Source organism: Podarcis bocagei (genome assembly GCF_964188305.1).
Source record: "Podarcis bocagei genome assembly, chromosome: 9".
NCBI classification, from domain to species: Eukaryota; Metazoa; Chordata; class Lepidosauria; order Squamata; family Lacertidae; genus Podarcis; species Podarcis bocagei.
In genome coordinates, this window is record NC_138134.1 from 74,941,036 (window position 1) to 74,963,483 (window position 22,448).

Here is a 22,448-nt window from a genome sequence, read left to right on the forward strand (position 1 = left end):
CTGCTTCAAGGTAAGGAACAGCCGATGGCACAAAGCCCCAGGGCTCGGCCTTTTCTAAGGCTCCATTGAAGCCTTGCTTTCACATAACTGCAGTTGATTCCCAACATGGTGAAGCCAGGACCATGTCGTTTCCAGTAGAATCTTCCTGTGGATTATTTTTCCACAGTCGAATGAGTGTACACTACTAATTTTGCCACTGATCATTTGCCAAGCCCAAAGGTGTGTCAGAAGAGTGTGTGGCTGTTAAGGACTTTCTGGCTGCTAAACAGAAGGTTGGTGGTTCAAGCCTGAAGGGGGTTGGACTAGATGACCCTTGGGGTCCCTTCCAACTTGGCAATTCTACAATTTCCTGTGTTTGAAGCAGCTCTAGGTTTATCAAAGCTTTCCTCCCCAAAGTTTACAAGAAGATTCTGAAGCTGAAGCTCCAATACTTTGGCCACTTCATGAGAAGAGAAGACTCCCTGGAAAAGACCCTGATGTTGGGAAAGGGCACAAGGAGAAGGGGGCGACAGAGGACGAGATGGTTGGACAGTGTTCTCGAAGCTACCAGCATGAGTCTGACCAAACTGCGGGAGACAGTGGAAGACAGGAGTGCCTGGCGTGTTCTGGTCCATGGGGTCACGAAGAGTCGGACATGACTAAACAACTAAACAACAACAACAAATGGCAGAAATAAGTTGAATTCATCCCATTGCAGCTAATTTCAGGGCAGCGGGAAAACTGGTTTTCTTGGCTGCAATTTTTGTGTACTCTCATCAAAGTTTTCACATAGCACCTTGCACTAGGCCTCTGGGAGAAGCTCTACATCTGTTTCCTCACCTTCTTCCTCAATGTGCTACATTCTTTGTCAAACCATTAATGGCCTCATGGGCTCCATTTCATTTGAACTAACTCCAGCTATTAAAAGGGGTCTCAATTTAAAACATGCCCCCTGATATGCTTGTAACACTGAATTAATATTGGAGTCACAGGGTTAGAATTATATCGCCAAGGCATCAAGCGGCAGCTGAGTTCTATAAACATGTTCTTGTTGCCTTTTTAACCTTTGCTCAAAGTGGTTGGCTGGTTTGAAACCCTGGGTTGAAATTCCTGCATTGCAGGGGGCTGGACTAGATGTCCCTTAGGGTCCCGTCCAACGATTCTGCGATTTTTATGAAACCCCTTTCTGCCAAGTGACAGGGCAAGTTCTCATGCAGGCTTACGAGTCGCTGAATCACGTTGCAGTCATGAAAAGAGGCCACTGCAGAAATGAACTTGGGTAGCAACGGCTGCTGAATAGGGGCGCATTGTTGCGGACACCTGCTGCTATCAGTTTTAAGGAGAGCTGCCAAATACGCATGGAAAATGTGTGTGCCTTTTGCACCGATGAATATCCTCCGCTAACTGGTTCCATTGCTGCGATTGTCTCATCCAGACTCAACTGCGCGTCAGGTCTTTTGCAGACTTGAAGTTATACTGGTGGAAGGTTTGCTAAGTGTGGTCTTCCTCTGTGGTCCGTTTACTGGGGCTGCAGCTGGGACTGCTGGATAAGAAGAGCTTGCTGGATCAAGCCAGTGGCTCATTAGTCCAGCATGCTGTTCTCACAGTGGCCAACCTGTGGGAAACCCACAGGTTGCTGTGGAGGTAGAGCATGGCCACCATGACTAGTAGCCATTGATAGCTTTCTCCATGAATTTTTGTAATCCCCTTTTAAGTCCATCTAACTTTTAAGGCCAACACTGCTTCCTGGGGGGAGAGAGTTCCATAGATTAACTTTAGAGTCTTCCTGCCATGGGGGGGGGTAGCTGACAGGATGGAGGGGCAGGATAAGATTTCCCTGTGTATTCTTTTAAATTATTAGGAACTTGGAAAAGAACATTCTAACCACAGTGTGGTGAGGAGCGTACACAGAATTTTAAACAGACGGTGGATTGGCAGCCTGGAAGTCACCGTCTCAATTTGGCAGAATTTTTAGAACAACAGACCCTCTCCCTGAATAAGCAACATTAAGGGTTCTCTGAGTTCGTAGAGCAATCCGCTCTGCCATCTGCAAGAGGAAGACCTGAGGGCATCTAGTGCTCTGTCTTCCACGAGAGAGATCCGCGTGACATTTCCTTGCCCGGCTCCCCGCTGCCTCTCTGCAAAGCTACAATTCCAATGCTTCCACCGGACTGCAAGCCAACGCTGATCGAAAGGTCACCGCCATCCCAATTAACACTGCATTATGGAATTAACTGGTCATGGTCATACCTTGGGGAGCTTCTGGCAAGCTGCATCCTTCAGCCCACGGATTAAGCATTGGATCCCACAACCTCATCTGCCCTGACATCAGAGCATGGACCATACTTGGAAAGATGCTCATATTTCTCTCTCACTCCCAAGCAAGCCTTTGCTTGGCTGAACCCATGTAATCTCTTTTTCCTTTCTCCTGCTTTTCTGCAGTGGCCTCTGGGGTTTTCTTGGGCTGCAACTCATACGATCCCTGACCATTGGCTCTGCTGGCTGGCGCCAATGGGTTCCAGCCATGTCAGAAAGGTCACACGTCCCTAGCCCTGCTTTTATTTTTTTAAAAAAAGTTTTTATTTATACTTTCCAAGTTTATACAGGTGAAACTCGGAAAATTAGAATATTGTGGAAAAGTTCATTTATTTCAGTAATTCAACTTAAAAGGTGAAACTAATATATGAGATAGATTCATGACATGCAAAGCGAGATATGTCAAGCCTTTATTTGTTATAATTGTGATGTTTATGGCATACAGCTGATGAAAACCCCAAATTAACAATCTCAGAAAATTAGAATATTAAATGAAATCAGCAAAACAAGGACTGCGAATAGAGCGATATTGGACCTCTGAGAAGTAGAAGCATGCATATGTACTCAGTACTTGGTTTGGGCCCCTTTTGCATCAATTACTGCCTCATTGCGGTGTGGCATGGATGCTATCAGCCTGTGGCACTGCTGAGGTGTTATGGAAGACCAGGAAGCTTCAATAGCAGCCTTCAGCTCTTCTGCATTGCTCGGTCTCATGTCTCTCATCTGTCTCTTAGCAATGCCCCATAGATTCTCTATGGGGTTCAGGTCAGGTGAGTTTGCTGGCCAATCAAGCACAGTAATCCCATGGGCATTGAACCAGGTTTTGGTACTTTTGGCAGTGTGGGCAGGTGACAAAGTCCTGCTGGAAAATGAAATCAGCATCCCCATAAAGCTTGTCTGCGGAAGGAAGCATGAAGTGCTCCAAAATCTCCTGGTAGATGGCTGCGTTGACCCTGGACTTAATGAAGCACAATGGCCCAACACCAGCTGATGACATGGCTCCCCAAATCTCTTTTCTGATGAGAGCAGCTTTTGCATCTCATTTGGAAACCAAGGACCCAGAGTCTGGAGGAAGAATGGGGAGGCACACAATGTCAGATGCTTGAAGTCCAGTGTGAAGTTTCTACAGTCTGTGTTGATTTGGGGAACCACAGAGTCTGCGGCTTGCTGATCAGAAGGTCGGCGGTTTGAATCCCCTTGACAGGGTGAGCTCCCGTTGCTCGGTCCCAGCTCCTGCCAACCTAGCAGTTCCAAAGCACGTCAAAGGGCAAGTAGATAAATAGGTACCGCTCCGGCGGGAAGGTAAATGCCGTTTCCGTGCGCTGCTCTGGTTCGCCAGAAGTGGCTTAGTCATGCTGGCCACATGACCCGGAAGCTGTACGCCGGCTCCCTCGGCCAATAAAGTGAGATAAGCACTGCAACCCCAGAGTTGTCCGCGACTGGACCTAATGGTCGGGGGTCCCGTTATCTTTTAAGGACTCTATATGGGCTCTTGGATACCCCATAAGAGAAAGGGAGCAGTTTCTTCTTATAACAGGTTCAAACCCCACATTGGGCAAACAATTCCTGCATTGCAAGGGGGTTGGACTAGATGACTCTCGTGGTCTCTTCCAACTCTAAATTTCTATGATTCTATGGTCTAGACACTGTTTTTATAAATGCTCATGTCTTTATTGTTAATCACTCCAGAGTGCTTCAAGGGAAGTGGAATTAAAATGAAATCGGGGGTTGTTGATATCTTCAAGCGGGGAGGAAGCAATTCCACTAACGTTAAACATTTTGTGGTCCCATATTAATAATTTTAAACCAGAGCATGCGTAAGTCTGCTGCTGAAAAATGGCAAAACAGAGAGGCCTCGCTTGGTGAGATCACCCCCAGCATCTGACCTGTTTTCTTTTTTCGCTTGTTATGTTATTGGCTTATCAAATGGTGGTATGAAAATGTAAATATTGTTGGGATGCAGGAGCAAATGCCATGTGTGATTTGGGCGCCCTGGGTTGCACGGCGTAAATCTCAACAACAGGTTTAACAAAACAAAACAGCCCATCCGTTTGCTCAGCCCAATTATGTCTAGCAGAGACTTTGACCTGCGAGATGATAACTTTGCAAGTTGAATCAGGAGCTGAATATGAAAGCGTCAAATGTTTGTCTGGCTGCTGTTGGCTTAGAACTTGTCGAGTGCCTGACTTATGAGATTGTCACGACGACACGGGAGGAAATGAGGTGCTTCGCTGCAGTGGACCTCTAATTCAATTTATTTTTAGCAGTCAGCTACCTGTGTTTGTTCTTCGGTATACATTACCCTTATTCTCTCAACAACAGCATCCAATTAAAGTCTTGTGTTTAGAAGACCCAAGGGTGCAAAGGCAAGAGGAGATAAAATTAGTTGTGGCCTTATTTAAACTTTTTTGATTTGCAAGTTTTCTATTTTGGAAAGGATTTGCGAGTTTTCTCACCGGTGGAGGGAAATATTCTTACTCCACTTTGATCTTCCCGGATTGAATTGAAATACCCAGGAAATGCTCCTAGCGCCAACTTGTCACTGCCATCTCGAAGCAGAGTATATTTGCATTGATCGCGCACTCTAAAGCGCCATCCATCACTTCTGCCTCTGGCACACCTTTCATCCTGGGATATCAACGCACCTTCCAGCTTGGGATATTAATGCGACCGCTTTGCATTTATGATGAGCTCCATGTCCAATTATCTCCATGCTTCTTAATAAACAACAGTTAAACAGCCCTGGTGTTTCAGCAGTGCAGACTTACAGAAATAGCAAAGTTTTAAATCTACTTGCCCAGAGCCTGGTTACTTCAGCCTTTGCTAACCTGGTGCCTTGCAATTGCTCTAGGCTGGGTAGGTACAAATTGTGGGTGTGTAATATGTATCTAGGGACACAGGTGGCGCTGTGGGTTAAACCACAGAGCCTAAGACTTGCCAATCAGAAGGTCGGCAGTTCGAATCCCCGCAATGGGGTGAGCTCCCGTTGCTCGGTCTCTGCTCCTGCCAACCTAGCAGTTCAAAAGCAGGTCAAAGTGCAAGTGGATAAATAGGTACTGCTCCGGCGGGAAGGTAAACGGCGTTTCCGTGCGCTGCTCTGGTTCACCAGAAGCGGCTTAGTCCTGCTGGCCACATGACCCGGAAGCTGTACGCCGGCTCCCTCGGCCAATAATGCGACATGTGCACCGCAACCCCAGAGTCGTCCGCGACTGGACCTAATGGTCAGGGGTCCCTTTACCTTTACCTTTAATATGTATCTGGTAAGCATGCAACACGTAAAACATCCCTGAGCCCACATACCCTCCAAGTGTCCCAATTTTCCAGGGACAGTCTTGGAATTACAGGAGCCACCCCGGTTTTTTATTTCATCCCACAATGTCCCAGGTTTCCTTTTTCCTCTCCTCCACGTCTTGGAGAACTATGAAAAGTGGAGTGTGTGTAGGAGCAAAAATGGAGACCTGTCAATCCTGAAAATAAAATACCTGCATCAAATGAAGGAAATGTTGTTGAAGCCCTTCCTAGGGTTGCCAAAAAGTGAAAATTGTTGAGTTTTGTTTTATTTTTGTGCAAAACCTACACTTCTGACATGCCTATGTTCGGGAAATCCCAGACGTATGGGAGCCCTAACCAAACCACTTTAAATTCTTTGATTGCTTCCACAGCCAGCCATTTCTTAGGAAACATGGAAAGTGTTGATTCCTTTATTGTCAGTGGAGCCTGACTGCCTACTCAGAAGTAAGTCCCACTCAGTGCCAGATTTACGTATAAGTTAAACAAGCTATAGCTTAGGGCCCCACTCTCTTGGGGCACCCCCAAAAAATTCAGTTCACCAATTACTTTGATAAAATACATATTTTGTTATGTGCAAATGGCTTTAGGTACCTATTAGGTCCATAAATTACCATATAGCATATATTCAACACATAAAACAGTGACAATTTGTTGTTGACAAAAGACAGCTGGACATATAAAGGGCCCCATTACTTTCAGTAGCTTAGGGCCTCATTAAACCTAAATCCGGCCCTGGTTTCACTGTAGTCAATGGAGCTTACTAGTTTAAGATTTGTTGTTGTTGTTTAGTCGTTTAGTCGTGTCCGCCTCTTCGTGACCCCATGGACCAGAGCACGCCAGGCACTCCTGTCTTCCACTGCCTTCCACAGTTTGGTCAAACTCATGCTGGTAGTTTCGAGAACACTGCCCAACCATCTCGTCCTCTGTCGTCCCCTTCTCCTTGTGCCCTCCATCTTTCCCAACATCAGGGTCTTTTCCAGGGAGTCTTCTCGTCTCATGAGGTGGCCAAAGTCTTGGAGCCTCAGCTTCACGATCTGTCCTTCCAGTGAGCACTCAGGGCAGATTTCCTTCAGAATGGATAGATTTGATCTTCTTGCAGTCCATGGGGCTCTCAAGAGTCTCCTCCAGCACCATAATTCAAAAGCATCAATTCTTCGGCGATCAGCCTTCTTTATGGCCCAGCTCTCACTTCCATACATCACTACTGGGAAAAGTTTAAGATAGGGCATATTTAAACTGCAATCCTAAAATTCCTATGAGCATCCAAGTTTAAACTGCCTTCTTGCCCAAGTGGCAGATGTTTCTTTCCATCTAGTGATAACTGGCAAGATGTTTTCCTGCCTGCCGTTTCCAAATGCAGAGGAAATCGGTCTCCCACATCTGGATCAGAAGCTGTTGAGCGACTGGAAGTAGCTTAAGGATTTGATGTGCTGGTCAGATGTCAGAGAGCGGGCTGGAATTTCTGCATCTCTGTGTCAACTAGGTTGTGTTTAAGTCCTTGAGCAGGTGATATTACATACCAATTAATTTGCATCAGGTTAAGAGTATTTCATTGTTTAATTACTTGAGGGACTGTTAGAGGCAGGGGGACTTTGACCCAGATGTGGTGGTGTTGCCTAGTAGTGGAGAAATCACAGAACAGAATCTTCTGGAGTATCTCTGGATTGGAGGCTGGTGGTTGTTTTTTCCAGGTGCTAATCATGGGGTTGGAAAAGAGGATTAATCAGGCCATGAGTGTGTACGATTTTAATTTAGGAATGGCCCTGATATCACAAGGAAGGAAGTTTTTGCTGCTCCAAACTTCAGGCATCAAAGGCACTCCTACTCCAACAAGCCAAGTTGTCTCAGAAATAGAGATGGAGGAATCTGTCCGTTTGGGTTTCTCTGAGTTTCACATTTTTCCCAAACTTAAGCTCAGTTTTCTTCGCAGCTCCACATCAGTTTGTGATTTTAAAAAGTCCTTGTGGAAATTCATCAGAATAGTGCAAAGATACACATTTTTATAAGCAATTTTGCCTAATATACGCTTTTTTTCTTACAAAGCATATTTTCCCTAATATAATACATTTTTGTATGCTTTTTGGGTTTGTTTGTGTGTTTTTTTGCTACTTGGCGCATCTTTCTGTCATCCCACACTTCCCAGCGCATTTTCCTGCTACTTTCCTTATTGCAAAAAGCCCTAGGGGACACTAGACTTCTATGGGTGCAGCCTAGAATAGCAGTAGCTTTTTTTTGCTGCTGCTGCATCACCCTGTTGACTCACGTTGCGCTTGTGGTCCACCAAGACCCCTAGATCCCTTTCGCACAACCTACTGGCAAGCCAGGTGTCCCCTATGTTACATTTGTGCATCGGATTATTCCTGCCTTACATTTGAAATTCATTTGGTTAGTTTGGACCCCGTTCCCCAATCTGTTCAGGTCATTTTGAATCTCGATTAACCAGTTTTAAATTAAATGTTGTAGCCCAATGTATTGGTTTAGGGTCATGTATATGCTGCACATGTGTATTCAGAGAAGCTTAGAATCATAGAATTGTAGAGTTGGAGGGGACCACGAGGGTCATCTATTTATTTTTTTTAAAGATATTTATTAAAATTTCCAAATTTTTTGCAAAAAAAACAAACAAACATAAAAATATTAAAAACAGTTAGATTTCACACCTTATTTTCTTGTAACTTGTTTCCCCGACCTCCTCATACCTCCCCTTCTTGTATACCCAGTTTAAATTATTTGTACAGCAAATCCTAATCTCAATATCTTAGATTATTATAACTTTAAATTCTTACTTGCAAAAAGAAAGTCGTTTTATCATAGTTACAGCTTGAAACCACTTAATTTCAATCCAGCATCATTCAACATTCCTTAATTTTACAATATTTTTGTAAATAGTCCTTAATTTTTTTCCAATCTTCTTCTGCCGACTCTTCTCCCTGGTCCCGGATCCTGCCAGTCATTTCTGCAAGTCCCATACAGTCAATCATCTTCATCTGCCATTCTTCCAAAGTGGGTAGGTCTTGTGTCTTCCCCACGAGGGTCATCTAGTCCAACCCCCCCAGGAATGCATGACCCCGATGTGGGTCTTGAATGCACAACCCTGAGATTAAGAGTCTCATGCTCTACCCACTGAGCTGTCCCAGGCCCACAGCCACAGTCCTGATGCGTTCACATATAGAGGCTGCTATTTACCCCCTCCATCCTGTTGAAAACAGTAAAGAGATATTCACCTAACAAATTTGGACAGGCTCTGATGGAGCTGCTAAGAGGAATATTTAAAGTAAGAATCTAGAGGCTCCTGGAATGGGATGATGTGCTGTTGAAAAGAGTCTGAAGTCTCCGTGGCCTTTTATGTCTGAGGAATAAATGACTTTACAAACATTCTGTTTACCTGGAAGTGTGCAAAATTAATTTAACCCTGCTTATTTGACAGATCACTTTCTCTTTGAGCAAACAGCTCCCAGCCTGCATTTTGACTGCTTAATGGCTCCCAGTGTTTCATATTGTTGGGATTGCGCAAAAGAATATTACCTTCTGTACAATTTGAGGGCTTCTTCTGAAGAGTAATAGCCTTTAACTGGGATGGGGTGAGTGGCAAGGAGGTGTTTATGAAGCTTGTTTGGGCTTCCCCCAGGCCACAGCAGCTGTGATAGGACACCCAAGTACACAACAACAACAACAACAACAACAACAACAACAACAACAACAACAACAATTTTATTATTTATACCCTGCCAACATGTCTGCCTTGTTGGCATGCAAAGCCATGGTGAGGAAGCAGAGCCAGCAAAAAACATTTTGCTGCCTGAGGCAGAACAGCAAACAGCGTGAGCCTCCCAAGTCAAAGGGCATCGTTATTTTAACACCTGAGGCAAAAAGAAATCCAGAAATGTCTCTCCCCGGCTGTAAAAATACAGTAAGAATTCCATGCAGTAATATGAAACGAAGAGTCTTGCAGCACCGATAGGCTAATGAATTTATTGTGGGATATGAAAGAAACACTCAGCTGTACAGCTGTAAATATAACGTTTTAAGTGCATTATACAAATGGGACAGTAGATGGAGATGGTGAGCGAATGGCAAATTCAATATATTTTTCCAAACCCCTTTTTGTATTTAAAATAAGCATTTTCACAGGGTTTTGTTTTTTGTTTCGTTTTTAAAATGTGTCTACATTCCACCATAATTTGGGAAGGCCAAACAAGTTTTTAAAAATGAAATGCAGAAAAGGACAAACAGCGACAATAATAATAATAATAATAATTTTTATTGTAACTATACCACCTGTGTGTAGTGAAATTAAACGACCCCCCCCCCATACACTCAGTCTTGTTTGCGCTCTGTGTGCTTGTTGGAAGCCAATTGCACCACTGTTTTTTTCCATTCAGCAGCCCAACAGCCCACGGATAAAAACTGTGGTTAAAAATAATGTGGTTAACAGCTGTTGATACAGATGTCCTGGGCCCGTTGTTGTTCAGCATCTTTATAAATTATTTGGATGAAGGAATTGAGGGGATGCTCATCAAATTTGCAGATGACACCAAACTGGGATGGGTAGCTAATGCCGCAGAAGACAGAATCAGAATTCAAAATGACCTTAGCAGATTGGAGAACTGGGCACGAGCTAACAAAATGAATTTCAATAGGGACAAATGTCAGGGTCTGCACTTAGGAGGGAAGAACCAGCTGCCCAAATATAAGATGGGGGACACCTGGCTTACTATCAGTACATGCGAAAAGGATCTAGGGGTCTTGGTGGACCACAAGCTGAATGTGAGTCCACAGTGTGATGCAGCAGTGAAAAAAAGCTAATGCTATTCTAGGCTGCGTCCACAGAAGTCTAGTGTCCAGATCAAGGGAAGTAATAGTACCACTCTATTCTGCCTTGGTCAGACCACACTTGGAATACTGTGTCCAATTCTGGGTACCACAATTTCAGAAGGATCTTGATAAGCTGGAACATGTGCAGAGGAAGCCAACCAAGATGGTCAAGGGTCTGGAAACTAAGCCTTATGAGGAACAGTTGAAGGAGCTGGGTATGTTTAGCCTGGAGAAGAGGAGACAGAGAGGAGATATGAGAGCCATCTTCAAATATCTTAAGGACTATCACATGGAGAAGGGAGTATGCTTGTTTTCTCCTGCTCTGGAGGAGAAAAAAATTCTTACAATAAAAGCTGTACAGCAGTGGAACAGACTCCCAAGAGAGGTGGTGGACGGCCATGTGTCATGGATGCTTTAGTTGAGATTCCTGCACTGCAGGGTATTGGGCTAGATGGCCGTCGGGGTCCCTCCCAACTCTAAGATTCTGTGATATCACAGGCACTCTGGCGTTGGTAGCCAATTTTTATCGAGCTCTAAGGGACATGGGTGGCGCTGTGGGTTAAACCACAGAGCCTAGGGCTTGCTGATCAGAAGGTCAGCGGTTTGAATCCCTGCAACGGGGTGAGCTCCCGTTGCTCGGTCCCAGCTCCTGCCAACCTAGCAGTTCAAAAGCATGTCAAAGTGCAAGTAGATAAATAGGTACCTCTCTGGTGGGAAGGTAAATAGCGTTTCCGTGTGCTGCTCTAGTTCGCCAGAAGCGGCTTAGTCATGCTGGCCACATGACCCAGAAGCTGTACGCCGGCTCCCTCGGCCAATAAAGCGAGATGAGCGCCGCAACCCCCGAGTTGGCCACAACTGGACCTGGTCAGGGGTCCCTTTACCTTTAGCTTTACAGAGGTGAGCAGTAGAGCACGCAACTCTGAATCTCAGGGTCCTGGCTTCAAGTCCAGGGCAAAAGATTCCTGCATTGGAGGGGGGTTAGGCTAGATGACCCTGTGGTCCCTTTCCAACTCTACAATTCTACGAGTCTATCAACAGCTATTCCATACATTTTCCAACCCTTTAGTGGGCTTTAAAGAGCAGACTCTGCAGCCGCCTGGGTCATGCAAAGCTGCAGAAGTTCCAACCAGCAAGCGGTCCCATCTAACAATTATTTTTGGAATGCATTGAACCTTTTCACTCCAGAGTTCCCCAGTTTTCCTGCCAAATGAAAGGGTCAGAAGACAGATTGCTGAAAGAGTATTAGCTGAGCACCGTCCTGATGGGAGGGAGGCTTAGATGCATGTTGCCATCCGTAGAGTCTGATGCAGCAAACGTCAGCAAACAGCCTTGGCCAATGGGGCAACCAGTTGCTTGCGCTGAAGTACACAAAGAATAATATAAATACCCAGAGCAAATTGCTGGAGCATCCGAGGAATTTCAGGACAGAGGGAGAAGAGCAAAAGCAATCAAGTCACCGTGAGTAGACTTTTCATTAAGCTTCTCTTACAATTCGTGTCTTGCAGGTAACTTGAACAATGTCCTTACTTGCAATCCAAGCGTCACATCTGGCTAGTTTTGTTGGAGGGGATTTGTTCTAAAGATGTTAATTGCAAATGTGTTTTATATATCTCCCAGGGCAGACAATATTTGTGCTGTTTCTACCTTTGGGTGTTTGCCATCTTTTGCCAAGTTGCGATAGCGCTGTGCTGAAGGTACCCCCAGGTAGTTCCTTGCTTATCTCTGTGAATTACTTCTAGCTATAGCTGCAAAGTGCTCCCCACAGATTCATCAACAGGGAGGGTGCTTGAAAAAGGGGATCTTTTTCAGCAGATAAGGTTTCTGCTGATGTGAGCACTGAATGCCTGAATAATGCACTCTTTGCAAAAAGAGCACTTTCCACTGCAGTTAAAAAATACTGCTGTTGGATGAGCATCAGTAGATGCAATTATTATTATTTTTTGTAAAAGGCAGTGGGTTACTCTGACTCCCCATGGAAGAAATAGCAGTTTTTTCCAGCAGCCTTAGGAAGAATGTCTGCAGTTATCCAGATGTAAGTGTGACCAGTTTCAGGGATTGGAATGGAGGAGGGAAATGTACCTGCCCCAGTTATATGTGGGCTGGGATGAAGAGCACAGCAACCATGTCTCCAGGGACCTCCTATTTTACTCCCATATAAGCAAATAGGTGCTAGCCAGTCAGTCCAAGGGGGAAAAATACAATTCAGTACTTGGAGACATCATTAGGGTGGGGTGGGCAGCTGCAAACCTTGCTCCCTGCCACTGGTGGACCCCAGTAACCTCTCTTCCAAAGCGTTCCAAGTCCTGCTCAAGCCCCCACTTAAAGCAATCCCATTAAAACAACACAAGAATTAAAACAGGAGACAGGATGAGAGATCAAGGGAATGGCTGTGAAAATAGGTGTGTCTTCAAAAAGCTGGTGGAATCGCCATTGCAGGAAGCGCATGCTGCAGTACTATTGCTACCAGTGAAAGAGCGCATCTCCGCATTAACACGAGACCATGGCAAGCCCACCCAAGTCCCATTTGTTGATCTTAATGGTGTTAATGGCCAAGGGAGGGGAAGTTGGTATTTCCGGTGACCTGGTCCAGAGTAGTTTGGGGCTTTGCTTTTAAGCAACAAGATCTCGAAACTGACTCAGTGGGTAGTAAATAAAGTGTACAAGTCCTTCAACATCGGCACGATACGTATGTGTTAAGGGGCAGCACCTGTTGTCTGCACACCTGTGGCTTTCATAGTCTGCCCATGTGAAACTTGGTTATTAATGGCAGTCCTGTAGGAATGGCCCAATACAGTGGTACCTCGGGTTAAGTACTTAATTCGTTCCGGAGGTCCATTCTTAACCTGAAACTGTTCTTAACCTAAGGTACCACTTTAGTTAATAGGGCCTCCCGCTGCCGCCGCACGATTTCTGTTCTCATCCTGGGGCAAAGTTCTTAACCCGAGGTACTATTTTTGGGTTAGCAGAGTCTGTCACCTGAAGCATCTGTAACCTGAAGCGTCTGTAACCCAAGGTGCTAGAAAACAACACCTTACAATTCCTGCCTTTGCAGAGCTTCCCAGTGCTTTTTTTCTTCCCTTCCTCCCTCCCTCTGCAGATTTTATTGAGGCAGTGAGGCTCCAGGCATCACTATGGCATACCAAAGGTCCCTCCTGCTTTCTCTGTGCATAATGCTCACCATCAGCATGCATCTATCAAGCGCTCAGCACTGGTCCCACGGCTGGTACCCGGGAGGGAAGAGAGAGATTGATTTGCCACAAAGTCCAGAGGTACGCCGATGCTGTCCTTACCCTGGCATCGCCTGCCTAAGTCAGTTGAGCTGCCTTAGCACACTTCTCTCTCTCTCTTGCTCTGAATTCAGGTCTCTGAAGATATCAAATTATGTGACGGGGAAGACTGCACTTATCTGAAGATCCCGAGGGATAAAATTGTGAAGACTCTGCTGGTAAGCAAGGGAGTGGCACTGTAGATTCAGAGCCTCTTTGGAGGAGAGCAGAGTGAGATTAATCTTTGCAGGGCTTTGCAAATTCCTCTTGCGATTGGCTCATTTAAGGCAGCTGGTGACAACTAAAAGTACGGTAGTTGGGTCTTAAAGCTTCGGAGGCAGCAGTACATCACTTAAGGCCAGCTGCTGGGGGGGGGGGGGAAGCACTGGGAAAAGGCTGAGCTTCCAGGAAGACCACAAACTGGGAAGGAGGGCTTTGCCCCAGTGCTGATCTTTGTCCCACGGCACCTGGTCTTCAGAAAAATCTCTAAATGTGGTGTTTGTTTCCAGTGATAAAGAGTAATATGACAGTGATGACGATTTCTTAACTGCTCTTTGGGTAAGGCAAACTATATATATATATTCGATGCTAAAATCAGTTAAAACAATTAACAATCGGAAGAATGAGGTGGGTCCTTACAAAATTATCTCAGGTGTCAAATAAAAAGGCGTAACTTCAGCATATGATGAAAGCTGTATCGTGAAGGTGCCAAGGGAGGGAATTATGCAGTTTGGAGACTGGGCCTCTCCTGGGCCACCACAATCCCAAAGTAACCTGAATGGATGAACTAAACAGGGTGGATGTGGAGGGTTGGGATATTGGTTTGGGTTTTCTTGTTCTTGTTTTTAGCATGTATTTTGTGCTTTTATGTTGTATTTTTATGTTGAGAACTGCCCTGTGATCTGCAGATGAATGGCAGTATACAAATAATAATAATAATAATAATAATACCAAGAGAGCCTTCCTGTGCAGATCTTAATACCTGGGGGTCTGTAGGAAAGGAGTACAGCATGCATTAATAGCTGTTAACTGACCTCCCCTACTCCAGCCTAATTTTGTTGACATATCAGGTGGCAACTTGGCATGCATGCGTCTCCACAGATCAGGGAATATTTCCTCATGCTACATCCTTTTCGTGCACAACCCTTTTCAACAGAATCAGTTCATGTAGGACTCATTTAACTAGTATTTGCATGAATGGGGACTAGTTCTGCACCTGTTCCCTGCTAAGATGTTTTCAGACCAAAGTAGATCCTTGATCATTCTGGAACATTCAATTCCTTATTGCTGATATGCTGTTGCATTCATTTTAACAGGCCGACATGCTAGCAAGACAACTTCAGAAGAAAAAATGATGCCCCTTTGCATGTTTTTTGGGGAAACGTTTTGCACCTGAACAGATGACCCACCCCTCCTCTTCAGCTTAATGTGTTCTGTTTGTGGGAGTGATGTGCCCAGCCCATTGTCAAATTCTCAAGAACACTGCAGCAGTCTTTACTCAAATTCCCAGCATGTGAACGTACTACTTTAGTGACTGAAAAAAGCATTTGTGTTTACTGTTGTCCAGTCAGAATGAAGATTTGCAGGGAGTTCTCTTTATGCACTTGTAAAACTCAATTATGTTGAATAAAATACTTTATTTTGCTACACACACATCTGTGTTTGCACTCTGCATGTGTGTCCAAAGACACATCACCATTTACAGGTTTCAAGCTGCACTTCGTAGGCCACTTAATCTAAAGTTGCAGGGAAATTCGAAGCATGGTCCACGACACATGGTTAAATGGTCGAATCTCTCTCAGAAGACCTAGTGGTGGCCACCAGGTTGAAAGGCTTGAAAAGGGGGCAAGACAAATTCATTGAGGGTAAGGCTATTAATGGCTGCTAGCCAAGGTGACACGATGCCTCTCAATAGCAGTTGCCGGGCATCACAAGTGGGGAGACTGCTGTTGCACCCACGTCCTGCAAGGGGGCTTCCCATGGGCATCTGGTTAGCTACTGTGAGCATAGAATCAAAGAACTGTAGAGTTGGAAAGGACCGCGAGAATCATCTCGTCCAATTCTCTGCAATGCAGGAATCTTTTGTCCAATGTGGGGCACGAACCCAAGACCCTGAGATTAATAAGAGTCTCGTGCTCTACTGGACTAGATGGGCGTTTGGTCTTATTCTGTAAGCTCTTCTTGCATGCTTCTGATTGCAGGTAGTTTGGAAGCAAGAAGGGGATTTTCCAAAGAGTGTTTTGTACCGTCAGACCATGGATGGGGAACCTGCTGTTCCATCAGCCCCAGCCAGTACAGTGGCACCTCGGGTTAAGAACTTAATTTGTTCCGGAGGTCCGTTCTTAACCTGAAACTGTTCTTAACCTGAAGCACCACTTCAGTTAATTCAGCTAATGGGGCCTCCCACTGCTGTGCAATTTCTGTTCTCATCCTGAAGCAAAGTTCTTAACCCGAGGTACTATTTCCAGGTTAGCGGAGTCTGTAACCTGAAGCGTATGTAACCCGAGGTGCCACTGTATAGCACAGAAGAAGATATGGAGGGCCACATCTAATGGCTTCATATAGATATTAGATAGCATTGGGGATAAAACAGGGCCCACAGCATAACTCCGAGAGGGCTGAACATCACTTTCCTGGTGCTTCAGTTGGAACTGCAACAACTATGGAGTCAAAGTCTCTCAGAAGATGAGCGACATTATACCCAAAATGTGCAGCCAATTGGCCAAGGTCAGCCCTCAAGAGCTCCAGGGATCCTTCCCCTTCTGAACTATCCTAAAAAAAACCGCCCAATCAGGTACCAAGCTGTAATATGCTTTCTTTGCCACTCACATTGCCGCATGTTCACTAATTGGTGTTTGGTTAGCCTGAGAACGAGAATCCACCCTGTTCCACCCCCATTTCCATGCTTCCTCCCCAACGGTCACTCACCATTCTGTGCCCAATCCTCACTGAGAAGTTTTGTGGCCCCTCTTTGCCATAGACCTTTAAAATGCTCAGGACATAGCGAATGACACCTCTAAGAGAAACCCAATATTTTATTACAGAAAAACGGCAACAAAGTCTTCAAGAAGGGCACCAATGTTCTGGAAGTATAAAACCCCAAAGATATACATATTTCAGGGTGAATGTCTCAAAGCAGTCTTATTGATGAAGTTGAGCAAGCCAGTCCTGGTCCCCTCACAGTGACTCTGGCATCTGGATGGAAAGGACACTCAACCACTCTGGCAGGGAATACCAGGACGCCCGGCTCCTCTGGTATGAGTTGCTAAGGCAATAAGCTCCGCTTGGCTATCCTTCCTTCCTTATCAATGGCAAAATTGTAGTTGCGAGGGTTGTCTAGGCACTCCTCAATCCGCTCATCTATATTTTCAGGGGTGATGAAGTTCTTGGCTTCTTCCTGCATCAGCAAAAGAGGAAAAGAAGGCATTTTACAAACACAGTATTTCTCCCCCTGAACAACACTCCACACACACAGGGTTGTCCGTTTCAAGTCTTTCGTCATTGCATCAGCGCCCAAAGGGTTGGAGAAAAGGCAGCAGTGGCCTTCAGTAAAACCCCCCAGTGCTGTACCTGGACTACTACCACTGTTAACCCAGCCACACCCTCCTCTGGTAACCTAAAACAATAGCCAAAGGACCCTGGTTGGAGTCCTGGCTGTTCTCTTATGAACTTTCTCTTTTATTTTGTGTCCCCCAAGCATCACCAAAACTAGGTAGCATTTTGACATTTAACCAGTCCGCAGTAGCAAAAAGATTGCTCTAAGGAAGAAGCGTCAAAGTGAAGGCAGCTGCTTGCAGCATGCTGGCTTCCCTACCTGCAACTGGAGCACCTCTTTCTCCTTCTCCTTGAGAATTTCTTCCATATAGGTAGCCCGATTCTGGGCTCCTAGCAGTCGGCGTTCTTGATCAGCTGCTGCTTCCTTTCGGAGGCGCTCCTCCCTGGGGTTAGGGACACAGAAGGAACTTAGCACTTGCTGCTCTCAAGACAACAGAAACAGCCAAAGGCCAAGAAGAGTAATGAAATCAACAGCAGATTTAAAAATCAACACGCCATGCTCACCTCCGTTCCCGTAGACGTCTGTTCTCTGCGTCATTCCAGGCCATCAGCTCTTGATGCTCCTTGTTTGCAGCCTCCTCTCTCTGCTTCCAGACTTCCCCAAACTTCTCTGCATAATGTTTCCGCAGCACCTCTTCTTTGAACTCGCCTCTGGTAGAGAGCATAGGAGGGAATGTTAAAAAAGCAGCTGCCCCTTTGTTACTGATATCTTCCCTGCAGAGGCAAGAGTCACAAGGGCCCCATGTGTCATATGCAGGGTTGTGATCCTCCAGATGTCACTGAACTACAGCTCCCATCACAGGTCCCTCAACCCTGATGAATGCCTATCAATCATTCAGAACTTATGTTTGCGCAGTTGCGTTTTTATCTTGTGCAGTGGTGCCCCGCAAGACGAATGCCTCGCAAGACGGAAAACTCGCTAGACGAAAGAGTTTTCCGTTTTGGAGGTGCTTCGCAAAACGAATCTCCTATGGGCTTGCTTCGCAAGACGAAAATGTCTTGCGAGTTCTTGCGGGGTTCCCCCCCCCCCTTTTCTAAGCCGCTTATCAGCTGATCCGATAAGCTGATAAGCCGCTAAAAGCCGCTAATAGCGCTAATCCTCTAATCCGTCAATGGGCTTGCTTCACAAAACGAAAAAACCGCTAGACGAAGAGAATCACGGAACGGATTCTTTTCGTCTTGCGAGGCACCACTGTATTTTTATGCTGTGAACTGCCTGAACTCTTCAGATGAAGGGTGATATACACATTTAATATATAAATCATAGAATCCCCTACCATGCAGGAATCTCAACTAAATCAATGTGACAGGTGGTCATCCAAACTCTGCTTAAAACCCTCCAAGAAGGGCGAGTCCACCACCTCCTGAGCAAGACTGTCAAACAGCTCTTACTATCAGAATGTTCTTCCTGATGTTTAAGTTTGAATCTCCTTTCTGGGAGCTTGAAGCCATTGGTTCAAGTCCTGGCCTCTATGTGACAGCCCTTCAGACACTTGAAGCAGTGTTAGAAACTGAGATATGAAAGCTAGGATCTAAATGGCACCTTAAACTTAGGTTATGGATGCAACATTGGAATGTCTAGGCACACTTTTTTAATAACAAGAATACAAAGCTGAAAATGAATGAACTGCAGCTAAAATATTATGTTCATTTATCACATGGTCTAGTCCTTCCCCTGCCCACCCCCCTAATATTCTTAAGAGGGTCTCTTCTCCAGTTTTCAGAGAGTATCTGGAAGTGGGGAGGCAGAAAAACATCCTCCTTTCCTTCCACTCTGCAGTTTTAATCTGAATTCTTAGGCACAGTACTGAGCCCAGAGCTCAGAAACTGCTCAGGCTAATGAAATTCCCTGTAGCAAAAAAAAAAAAAGCACCCAGAACAATGGGACTTTCAAACACAATTTTGAAAATGGCTGTCACACCACATCTTTGTACCTAGTCCAACCCCCTGCAATGCATGAATCTCAACTAATAATAATAATAATAATAATAATAATAATAATAATAATAATAATAATAATATCTTTATTGTCATTGCCCCCTCTCGGGGACAACGAAATTACTTAAAAATACTTAATTAATTAATTAAAGCATCCATGACAGATCCTGTCTTGCAACTTGAAGCTATTGGTTCAAGTCCTACTCTCCAGAGCAGGAGAAAACAAGCTTGCCCCCTCTTCCATGTGGCAGCTCTTTAGATATTAGATGACGGTTCACATATCAACTGTTCCTCATAAGGCTTAGTTTCCAGACCCTTGACCATCTCAGTCACCCTCCTCTGCACAACTTCCAGCTTGTCAACATCCTTTTTCAACTGTGGTGCCCAGAATTGGACACAGAATTCCAAGTGTGGTCTAACCAAGGCAGAATAGAACAGGACTATGACTTCCCTTCTGCCTTGGTTAGACCACACTTGGAATTCTGTGTCCAATTCTGAATAGAACAGGACTATGACTTTGCTGTGGGACATGGGTGGCGCTGTGGTATAAACCACAGAGCCTAGGGCTTGCCAATCAGGAGGTCGGCGGTTCAAATCCCTGCGACAGGGTGAGCTCCCGTTGCTCAGTCCCGGCTCCTGCCAACCTAGCAGTTCAAAAGCACGTCAAAGTGCAAGTAGATAAATAGGTACTGCTGTGGTGGGAAGATAAATGGCATTTCCGTGTGCTGCTCTGGTTCGCCAGAAGCAGCTTAGTCATGCTGGCCACACGACCCGGAAGCTGTACGCCGGCTCCCTCGGCCAGTAAAGCGAGATGAGTGCCGCAAGCCCAGAGTCGTCCATGACTGGACCTAACAGTCAGGGGTCCCTTTACCTATGACTTCCCTTGATCTGGACACTAGACTTCTGTTGATGCAGCTTAGAATAGCACTCACTTATTCTGCTGCTGCATCACCCTGTAGGCTCGTGTTCAGCTTGTGGTCTATAATAACTAAATAAATTGGAACAAATAATAATAATAATAAATTGTCCAGTAGCACCTTAGGGACCAACTAAGTTTGTTTTGAGTATAAGCTTTAGTTCGCATGCACACTTCTTCCATTTCATGCAGCTCAATGTGCTGCCTTCCATAATTCTAGATTCATGGAGATTCTAGATTCCTCCATGATTCTAGATTCATGAAGAAGTGTTCATGCACACAAAAGCTTATATCCAGAACAAACTTTTGTTGTTGTTGTTTAGTCGTGTCCGACTCTTCGTGACCCCATGGACCAGAGCACACCAGGCACTCCTGTCTTCCACTGCCTCCTGCAGTTTGGTCAAACTCATGCTGGTAGCTTTGAGAACACTGTCCCACCATCTTGTCCTCTGTCGTCCCCTTCTCCTTGTGCCCTCCATCTTTCCCAGCATCAGGGTCTTTTCCAGGGAGTCTTCTCTTCTTAGGAGGTGGCCAAAGTCTTGGAGCCTCAGCTTCACGATCTGTCCTTCCAGTGAGCACCCAGGGCTGATTTCCTTCAGAATGGAGAGGTTGGATCTTCTTGCAGTCCATGGGACTCTCCAGAGTCTCCTCCAGCACCAGAATTCAAAAGCATCAATTCTTTGGCGATCAGCCTTCTTTATGGTCCAGCTCTCACTTCCATACATCACTACTGGGAAAACCATAGCTTTAACTATACGGACCTTTGTTGGCAAGGTGATGTCTCTGCTTTTTAAGATGCTGTCTAGGTTTGTCATTCCTTTTCTCCCAATAACCTAGTTGGTCTCTAAGGTGCTACTGGACAATTTTTAAATTTTTAAAATTTATCTCGACTGCCTCAGCCCAACACGGCTCCCTACCTACCTACCTACCTGAATCTAAATAAATTGGCGCAGCAGAGAAAGGGAAAGGAACCAGAGCCCGGCCCCCCACTTCGCCTTCCCCCCACTTGCACCCCAAACTCCCCTTCGAGGTCCGCGTGGCCCCGCCTCCAGGGGCCCGCCGGCTGCCCTGATTGGCCGGCAGGGCTGAGTGACAGGCTTCCCCAGCGCCTCACCTGAGGGCGGTCATGACCCGCCTATAGCGCTCGTAGCGGCCCAGCACCACCAGCAGCTCGGCCGGGTCGACGGGCGGCGGCACCTTGACCCTGCCGGCTTTGGATTTGGCCGGGGGGTCGTGGCGCGTCTTGCGGCCCCGCGAAGGCGCGGCCAGGAGCGGCGCCAGGCTCCGGCCCAGAAGGCCGCCCCGGCCGGAGAAGGGGACCAGCCCGCGAAGCATCCCGGCGGCGGCGGCGGTTAGAGCGGAAGCAAAAGCCTGAGGGAAAAGTCCGCACGCCGGAAGCTGGACTGGGGCAGTATGGGAAATGTAGTTTCCTCGCTGTCTTTTTCCTCACGAGCGGCTCCAAGCACCGGAAGTGGGGCTGAGGCACGATGGGAAATGGAGTCTTCCTCCTCAACTCGATTCCTTGTGGCCTACACACCGGAAGTAGACCCGGGCTACGGATGGTTTTCTCGCTTTCGCTACTCCCGTCTCCTGCTATTAGGCCCCGTATTTGCTGGGCCCGTGAGGCGGGTGAGACCCGAGCGCGGCCTACCTCAGAAATAAAAGCAGGCGGAAAGAATGAAGGCAGGGTGTGTAGGACACCGGAAATAGGGCGTGAGCATGACGGGAAACGTAGTCCTCCCTCTCGCTGTCAATCAAGGAAATGAGCAGGAAAGACGGCGCCTCATCTGCTGGAGGGCGGGCAGGGCACCGGAAGTAGGGTGTGGGCGTGATGGGAAATGTAGTTTCTCTTCCCTGTCACTCAAGTTAAGCGTTTAGCCTGCCTTGCAGGGTTATTGTGGGGGATTAAATGAGTGGGGAGAGGCATGTAGCCCACCTTGAGCTCCTTGGAGGAGAAAAGGTGGGATGCAGCAAATAATAAAATAAAACGAGCGGGGGGAACCACGCCTCAGCTCCTGGTCCCCCTCACGGGTATTATTATTGCTAAATTATTAGCATTATTCTCACCTGCCTGTCCCACCAAAGGAGCCCAGGGTGGCAAACAGCGAAGCAGTACAATTAAAAATAAGAATAACAAAATTAAACAGTAATATATCCTCACAGCTAATAATTCCAAGGATGCCGGGAACAGAATTTTCCAAAGTGCCTGCTTTCAAAATTTCTCCTGAATGTTAAGAATGATGGAAAGCCTTGCACAAGTGGGGAGCCACTACCAAGAAGGCCCCGTCAAAGGGTTATTGTTATTACCTCAGAGAGCCGCCATGCTTTCCTTTACGAAGTGTTTCTTCCATGCACTCCAACATTTCAGATGG

General features: G+C 46.0%; 2 protein-coding genes across 2 annotated transcripts; one reads left to right on the forward strand and one right to left on the reverse strand.

Annotated features, from left to right (window-relative positions):
* The first annotated feature begins 11,666 nt into the window (after nt 1–11,666).
* On the forward strand, nt 11,667–15,320 carry LOC308594369 (progonadoliberin-2). The gene is made up of 4 exons (XM_081207498.1): nt 11,667–11,859; nt 13,499–13,670; nt 13,763–13,846; nt 14,984–15,320. Exons 2-4 carry the CDS (start codon nt 13,533–13,535, stop codon nt 15,020–15,022), a joined length of 261 nt encoding a protein of 86 aa, XP_081063624.1. The 5' UTR covers nt 11,667–11,859; nt 13,499–13,532; the 3' UTR covers nt 15,023–15,320.
* A 1,364-nt stretch (nt 15,321–16,684) lies between these two features.
* MRPS26 (mitochondrial ribosomal protein S26) lies at nt 16,685–21,443 on the reverse strand. Its single transcript, XM_081207457.1, has 4 exons — nt 21,191–21,443; nt 17,727–17,873; nt 17,482–17,605; nt 16,685–17,064 (listed from the first exon to the last, which is right to left on the reverse strand). The coding sequence occupies exons 1-4, from the start codon at nt 21,409–21,411 to the stop codon at nt 16,933–16,935; spliced, it is 624 nt and encodes a 207-aa protein (XP_081063583.1). The 5' UTR covers nt 21,412–21,443; the 3' UTR covers nt 16,685–16,932.
* Nucleotides 21,444–22,448: the final 1,005 nt, after the last annotated feature.

Coding starts and splice junctions, on each gene's coding strand:
- LOC308594369 (XM_081207498.1), top strand. CDS start 13,533: ATGGCATACCAAAGGTCCCTCCTGCTTTCTCTGTGCATAATGCTCACC. Junction 13,671..13,762: donor ATTTGCCACAAAGTCCAGAG/GTACGCCGATGC, acceptor CTCTGAATTCAG/GTCTCTGAAGATATCAAATT. Junction 13,847..14,983: donor AAATTGTGAAGACTCTGCTG/GTAAGCAAGGGA, acceptor TCATTTTAACAG/GCCGACATGCTAGCAAGACA.
- MRPS26 (XM_081207457.1), bottom strand. CDS start 21,411: ATGCTTCGCGGGCTGGTCCCCTTCTCCGGCCGGGGCGGCCTTCTGGGC. Junction 17,874..21,190: donor CGGGTCATGACCGCCCTCAG/GTGAGGCGCTGG, acceptor GCTCTCTACCAG/AGGCGAGTTCAAAGAAGAGG. Junction 17,606..17,726: donor AGACGTCTACGGGAACGGAG/GTGAGCATGGCG, acceptor CCCTAACCCCAG/GGAGGAGCGCCTCCGAAAGG.